An 8,271-nucleotide genomic window follows, 5' to 3' on the forward strand; every position below is an offset into this window, starting at 1 on the left:
TTGGGTTTGAAATGCCATTTTTATTTTTTTCATTTGATGTTTGATGAAAAAAACAATTATTCTCTTCGAAATATGAATTTATTAAGTACTGAAAAAGAAACAAAAGTTACCTCATTTGAGGAATTTATTTTCTCTCTCTTTTATCCTTTATACGATCAGGTATTAACAATTTCATAAAAAATTATTTTTTGCAAATAATTTACAAATTTTATTTTCAAAATATAAAGAAAAAGAAGCAGAGATCTATATGGCCCTTTGTTATGTGGTTGCTGGTGACATTACAACTTGTTGGATTATCATTTTATCAAGTTGATGCTTCAACAGATAATATTACACTTGGAACTTATTATTCAGGCTTTTTTGATGGAAGCGTGTATCCTGTATTACTTGGACAAAATTTTCCTTATCTTATATTCTCTGCAATATTCATATTAGTCTTTCTTATCATCTTGCTGGCAATTTGTTCAATTTTTTACAAGAACTTCTTTGGAGCACAACCGTGGGTTCTTGCATTTCTTCGTGCATCTTTCTTCGGAATATGTAATTTTATGTACATTCCATTTTTAGAGTTTTCCATTTCAACATTTGATTGCTACTCAAATAATGGAGGCTACATAACCCGTGCGGGTCATATTGACTGCTTCAAATCAAACGCACTTCAGATATCTTCTTTTATTTGTGCAGTAATTACACTCATTATGCTCGTGATGATGGTGCTTGCATATCATATATTTATTTTCAAACACAATCCCAAGAATGGTGGACTATTTTCATGTTCTTCAGGCTCATTCAGTGGGTTAGAAGTAATTCTTCAATGCGTTTTAGTATTTGTGATGCGAATGCTACATGGATGGTATTTCTGGAGAGGATTTATAACCGTCGCGATTTCTATCTACTTGATATTATGTGCTTTGGACGACCAACCTTTTTACTCATATATGAGCAATGCTTTAATTGTCGTTAGATATTCAATGTTTGGCGGTATGCGTCTCTGGAACGAACTTGCACATCTTCTCGAGCGCATAATGAAAGAACAGAATGCAATCAATCCTGGCTACGTGTTTCCATTTGTCTTCTTTGCCGGCATTGTGATCAGTATTGGCACAACTATCTTTCTATGCTGGCTTTTGCGGTTCAAAAAAAAGAAGATGTGGCTTCTCAGCAAAGACGGGCATCCACTGGTGGATGTGAGCCAGATTGACCCTCCTCTGAAGAGTAACCTATCGTCGCCCCGCGCAATCGTACTGCCGCAGTATGGCCAATCAGCAGGCCCATCGCCTTCTTTCTCTCCTGTTAATTTGAATTCTTCTTCGTCGTCTTCCTTATCATCATCTTTGTCTTCCTCTTCTCTTTTGCCTCAAACACTTCCCAAGCTGAAACACGCACACCAAGTCGAGCCATCTCTGCGCTTCCTTCAGGAACGTTCATTTCGAACGCCACAGATGATGCTGTATGCAGACTATGTGTACCAGCAAGGCTTGCACAGACACCGCAGCTCGCCCCGCCTCCACTTCGACTATGCCTGTTTCCTCTTCTACTTCATGAAGAACCCGATGAAGTCCAGCGTCACGTTCCGCCAGCTGCGCCTGCTGTCGCCTCCGTTTGCGATGAAGTTTATTCTCACCTGCAAAGAGAAAGAGGCCGGGCGAGGAAACAATGAAGGCGGCTCCAGCGGAAGCGGAACAGAGCTGACGTCCATCATCTTCAAGAGCATCCTGACGCACTCAGAGGAGCTACATGAGGAAGCAAAAGTTACACTGAGAGAGTTCTGGGAGAACATGACACTGCAGCACCCAAACTTCTCAGTCATTCCATCGCAGCTCACTCGCATTGTTGACTCTGAGGAACAAGCAAGACAGGGTTTTGAAGAGCTGCTGAGGGCGCAACCGCATAATGTGCAGATTCTTCGGATGTACGGGCAGCTGCTGCTGGATATCTATCACGAGGAAGATACCGCCGAAATTATATTTGCGCAGGCAGACCAGCTGGAAGAAGATTCAGCGACTTCGACTCAGATCGGGATGATGACAGCATCAATGACACTTCCTTTATTGGTGGATTCTTCCTTAGCTCAGTCCACAACACCATTTCAAATCACACAGGCAGGCACACAAGGAGGAATGCATGTGAATGCGGGCGCCATCCAGCCAGGAAGTGAAGGCAGACACCCAGAACTTGTGTCTTCGCCTTCGATGCCAGTGAACCAAATGGCAGCAATGATTTCTGGGGGTGTTGCACAGAAGGAAGGAGAGAGGAAAGAAAGAGAGAGAAGAAGGGGGATGAAGAAAAAAGCAAAGAAAAAGAAGAAAAACACACTGTCTTCGCAGTTTTCTGACTTTGTTGTATCTGGGAAAGCACTTAACAGAACACACGATATCTTCATCACTGCGATGATTGCAATAGTGTACTTGGTGTATGTGATTGTGCTGGTGACGTTTCTCTCCGTCTTTGTGCACGACACCGACAAATACATCGTTTCATTGCACAACCTCCGCTCGATGTGCACAATCTGCTCTTCGACAGCGCTCTTTGCCGTCGACTCGATGCAGATGCTTGTGCACGACAGAGACTACGACTGGCAGCGGAACGAAGACCCCACACTCACAATCGACACTCTCTCAGAGCTGCAGCGCAGCATGCGCTCAAAGGCAGAGGACACAGCACTGAAGATACAGAGCACGTATTCAAACACAAAGAACACAGACGTGTGGGAGGAAGTCAGCATCCCCTTTTACATCATCTCGTTCAATGAGACCACCAACAAGATCATCAAAATGATTGAGCAGTCGCAGTCGCTGCTTTCGTCGATTGCGTATCTGACGCAGAATGTCAGGCTGCTCGGCACTGTTGCAGAGCCGAAGAGCGAAGTGAGGCAGTTTGGCGAGCACCTCATCACAATCATCTTCAACTCGCTTGTTCCTGTGATCGATGCAGAAAAACTGGCGATGAAGAAATACGCTGACGACACGAACAAGATCTTCAACACTGCACTATCGACTGTGATATGTGCGGTGATGGGAATCTCACTTGTGTGTGCTCTGCTTCTGACGATCCTGTTTGTGAACATGGTGAGGAAAATCACAAAGGCACGCTACATGGCGATGATCCAGCTGGTGGAGACGCCGAAGATGAAGATGCAGACAATCATCCGGTTTCTCGTGCAGAACGACAGAGAGCTTGACGAAGAATCAGATTCGAAGTCAGGAGGAGATGAAACAGCACAAATGATGACGCTTGGGTCAGATGGGATGCTGAGCGGTGGAGGCAGCGTTGGCTCTGATTCGGGGACAGGCGGAGGAAATGACTCGACCGATGGATCAAAACAACATCACAGTGACTCACTTAGTCACAGCCATGTTCCCTTTTCAGTCTCTTTTTCCGGACAGCAGCAAATGCAAACATTCACTGAGGTGCAGGGTAGAACAGAGAGCATGCTGTCTGCATCGAACGCAACTCTTCAGGCACAAACAGTTCAGAATCGAATAACCAGCACAAATAGCAAAGAAGAGAGCAGAAGGAAAAGGCAGGATTCGATGGACGAGGGATCTCTACCTCCGCGTTCGATTCCAAACACCAGAAGGAAAGAAGGACTGAATCAAAGAATAAATGAAGGAATGAGAAAGAGAAGTGGTAGTTACACTGACAGTGAATCGGGCAATAGAGTCGAAGGAGAAGGAGAAGATGAAGAAAGCAGCGATGCTTCGAAAATTAAGCGTCCAAATGCAATTGAATACAAAACGCATTTGAATGATGAACTGACAGCGCCTGCCAACAATCAGAGGCATCGTGCAGACAACTTCAGAGACTCTCATCTGTTGCACGCATCTTCGGCAATCCACAGGGCACATTCAGAAGACGAAGGGCCTGCTTCTTTTCACAGAGGAGCCGAACACTCGTTGTCGACAAAGGATTTGCATTCATCTGCACTTTCACACAACCAAGGCCAGTTTCGTCCACTACGAAAGATATTCTCGCTGACGCAAAGCACAGTTCGTTCTGGAGCTGATGGAGGAAACAAGGGAGGAGAGGCGATTTATGCGCGTAACACTGGAAGTAATAACATGAAAATAGCACAAGCTGAATCAGAAAATCTCAAGAACTACGAAGCTTTGAATAGAAAACGCGAAGCTGAAGAACGAATGCGCATGCAAAATAAAACAGCAGATTTGCGAGAATCAGAACGTCAAAGTGATCGAATTGTTACTTCATCGCTGTCTCAGTCATCATCAATACAGCAGCAAACGTCTCATTCCTCAAAAGGTTATTTATCACACAGTTCGATTGAAGAATCTGACCAAGATACCCACACGCCACATTCTTCGACAGGAGCAGGGGAGCATTATTCTGAATCAGGAGATGAGGAAGATGAAACAGGGGAAGATCATAATGAAGGAAGAGACAGCAGAGCAAATGAAAGCAATAACGAGTATGACGAAAGAGGAACAGAAGATGACTACGATGAAGAAGATAAAAATAAACTGGAAAGTTCTTCAGAGCAGCAGCATTCGTTCTCAGAAGAAGGGAAAGAAGAGAAAGAAACAGAGAACGATGTATATGATTCTTCAGATGCTCAAGATGCAGAATCAGCTAACTACGAATCACAGCAAAATGAAGAAGAAGAGCCGCAATACATTTCAGTTTCTGATCTTCCAGATTTCTCTGATGACAAACAAAACAAAGGCAAAGGTGCATCTCGCACTGTTACTGAAACAGACATTGAAGAAGAAGACGTTGAAAAAGAAGAAGACGGCAACGAAGACTCAGAAGCAGGAAACGCATCTGACTCGAAAAGCGAGCAAGAAAGCGAGAGAAAAAATGAATACAGCAAAGACAATCATTACGATGGCTCTAAGAATGAAGATATGGATGACTATGAAAGTAACAATGAATGTGGAGATTCTGCAATGCAAAAGTCGTCAAATACGATTGATTCAGATAGCAATCACGACAACAATCGCAAGCATCCTTTCTATCGCTCTGAGACCACGCCTCAATACGATACAGTTCTGTCTGTTATTCCCTCTGGCATTTCTGAAGGCGGAAGCGGAATGACCACTGGATCACGTGGCGGGTCTCCTCACAACACGCATCAAACAGACGGAGGAGGAAATACCGGAAACGAAGCAGGCAGCCACCAGCATCCTCTTTCCAGACTCGACAGCTCTGGTGATGACTCTGTTATGATGGGACCAGGAGCGCTTCCTCACCAGACACAGAGGCCGTGGACTGCAGATCCAACAAGCAGCCATTCGCCAGTGCCAAACGAGACATCTGAAGAGTCTAAACATACACAAAAGAGTCAAAAAACAAAGGAAAAGAAATCTTCTCATAAAGAAGAAAGAAAGAGGAGACAGAAAGTTGACAGCGCTTCGTCACAAGGCAACACTCCAAACACTTCAAAGGCAACTCCCACACACCCACACTCAGAATCACTTCACTCTTCTCATGCAGACGCATCTCAGACAGATCGGCTCAGTGCAAAATCGCCCTCCCCCACTCTGACGCTGATCCTCCAGCAGCAGCAAATCCAGCAGCTCCAACTTCAATTGCAGCAGCAGCAACAGCTGCAGCAGATCCAGCAGTTGCAGATGCAGGAAGCTGCTCTGGGCTTTGGGATGATTCCTCAAATGAGCCCTCCACTTATGACATCTCCTATCAATCCAGCGCTGGGTGCATCAATGTCTGGATCACCACACTGGAGCCCACCAGCCTCCAACTTTATGCCTTCTCCAATACCTCCTCTTCAGTCTATCAGTCCAACTCCGAGCAGTATCATTTCCTCGGCTGCTAACTCTTCTTCTTCTCGTCCACTTCTATCTCCGATCCAACAGAACAACGGGAAAATAGACAAAAGGAGATCAAAGAAAAGATCAAAGCACTACCATTCCGATGTTCATTCGACGGAAAGGCATCACATTTCGACTGAAAATTCACCACATTCTTTTGAAGGCTCGCTTCATTCACATCAGAATATGTCAGCATATGTTCCTTCAGCTTCTCCTATGTTTGGCTCGCCAGCTACTTCTGGATTTCCAATGATACCTATGCAATATCCAAACACATCGTTTAATCCTCCCCAGGTTCAGGCGCCTCAAATGACAATGCAGACAGTTTCAGAAAAGATTGAAGAAGAGTCTGCAAAGACATCCACTGCGATGAATGAAAATTTGCACCATCTGTCTTCTGCGAAGTCCACTGATCCGCTTATCAATCCATCAGAACCTGTTTATTTAGGCCGCCATGAAGATGAAGACGAAGAAGATGAAGACGCTCATAAGTCAGATCTCATCCGCAATGCTTTTGACGATCACAAGTGGGAAGAAAAATTGAATGCAGAGATTGAAAAACTGGCAGTATTTTACAAGGAATTTCCTTCTCCGTTCACACGAGCAATGCGAGTGAAGTTCATAATTTCTGCGCTTCTGTTCATTGTTCTTGGTTCAGTGGTCTTAATAGTTGCACTAGTCATAGCCACATCTCACGATGCTTATCCTGACACCTTGATGATCTCTGGAATGCGCTCTGCTGTTCTCTCCACAATCCGCTACTTCTTCATTCGCATGGTACACATTTACGCAGCTGACATCTCAGCTATTGAAAATGTCAATTTCACCCGTTCAACAAATCCAGTGTGGAGGAACGAGACGCACGTCACATCCGACAGAGAGATGCTGAAGCAGCTGATGGCTGATTCGTCAGACTACTTCCAGACGCTGGTAATGGCGGTGCACTACGGCGAATCTGCAGACTCCAAATCAGGAGACAGTCTCTTCGATACAGTCTCAACACACCACGCATCGACCCAAATGAATGCTGACACGCTGCTACGCACAGGCTCCTGCTTTCTGGAAGACAGCACACGATGCAGCACAGAACCTGTGAGCGAGAGGATATTTGGCATTGAAGGCGATTATTTCGGTGTAGAGTCGCTGCTGGCGAGAATGCGTCTGTATATTGACTATATACAATTCTATGACATGAATGAATTTCCGTTGCCAATTGATGCAAACTGTTCATATTTCAAGTTTATCAACTCGGCTTTGAAGAATGATCTTACACAAGGAAATGATGTAATCACAGATATTTTGTATGAGCAGGGCGTTGACTTTGTCAAAAACTTTAATAACACATTGACCATTGTTATAGTCATCTTTGCAGTGTTCTCATTTGGCTGGTTTCTGTTTATTGTTATTCCACTCCGAGGCTCTGCAATGAAGCTCCATCGAAACACAGATCGACTCAAAGATCTCTTACCAACAACCAACGAAGAGAAAGAGATGAAGCTGATGCCAGCTATGCAAACAGGACTTGTGAAATGGGATACAAACCACGAGAAAATCATGGAAGCTGCACAGACAGTTGTTCAAAGCATTAAAGAAGGGGAAAGCATTTCAATCATAATGCAAGCACATCAGTCTCTTCTTCATCTTTGCAAGAATATATTTGACAGCGAAGAAAATGACATGCTTGAAGCAGAGATTTTGAGTGATGACGAACTTGAAGCGCACAAAAGAGAGCATCTTCTGATCAGGCAAAGATTATCAGTGCTTTACGAGCAAATGCAGTCTTGGAACGATGCGATACTGATGGCATCCAAAAGGTCCCTTGTTCGAATATTTGACAAGCATTTCACTGTCGATGATCAAATGTTCACTCGATATCAAAATGTGGCAGAGGATTCAGTCAACGACGAGGAGCATTTTGATGAAAATCTCTCGTCAATGATTGTGGGGGATATCAGAGGGATGAAGGCGGATAATTCAGAAGTCGAGCAGAGTGCAGAAGGTCGAGCAATGGAAGGAAATAGTGACGAATCTGGTAAAGATTGAGATTATCAAGATTAGTTGCGTTGAAAGTTCCTTTCAAACATTTCACGTGCGCTGCATTTCATGAAAAATGCCTTAGTATTTAAGCACTTCAATAATATTTAGCCTCTATTCTTCACGAATTCTTGAATTCACATGTGGATTTTGTTCTATAGATAGATGTATATTTTTCGCTTTTTGTTTCATCGCTTATGAATATTTTCGATAATTCTTTATGTTTCTTGTATGATCGTCTTTGTTTTTTATTGTGCATAGACACAGAATATTTCTTATTTCTGTTCTGTGATTTCACACATTAGTGAATGTTATGTATTTTCAGAACAAACATTTTCTTTCATTTATCTTTTCAATCACATAACTATTTTCGTTTATGCCTTCAAAGCAATAATTTTTCACAACAGCATCGTTCAAAAGCAATTCTTATAATTGTTTTCGTATTGAAGTT

At 43.5% G+C, this 8,271-nt stretch overlaps 1 protein-coding gene across 1 annotated transcript; it reads left to right on the forward strand.

The window, feature by feature from the left end:
- The first annotated feature begins 23 nt into the window (after positions 1-23).
- MONOS_2207 (uncharacterized protein) lies at positions 24-8,270 on the forward strand. Its single transcript, XM_067872114.1, has 2 exons — positions 24-159; positions 228-8,270. The coding sequence occupies exons 1-2, from the start codon at positions 37-39 to the stop codon at positions 7,827-7,829; spliced, it is 7,725 nt and encodes a 2,574-aa protein (XP_067733886.1). The 5' UTR covers positions 24-36; the 3' UTR covers positions 7,830-8,270.
- The last annotated feature ends 1 nt before the right edge of the window (position 8,271 follows it).

Source organism: Monocercomonoides exilis (assembly GCF_001643675.1).
Source record: "Monocercomonoides exilis strain PA203 chromosome Unknown scaffold6-2077815, whole genome shotgun sequence".
Taxonomy (NCBI): Eukaryota; Preaxostyla; order Oxymonadida; family Polymastigidae; genus Monocercomonoides; species Monocercomonoides exilis.

Coding starts and splice junctions, on each gene's coding strand:
- MONOS_2207 (XM_067872114.1), top strand. CDS start 37: ATGTTTGATGAAAAAAACAATTATTCTCTTCGAAATATGAATTTATTA. Junction 160..227: donor TTTATCCTTTATACGATCAG/GTATTAACAATT, acceptor CAAAATATAAAG/AAAAAGAAGCAGAGATCTAT.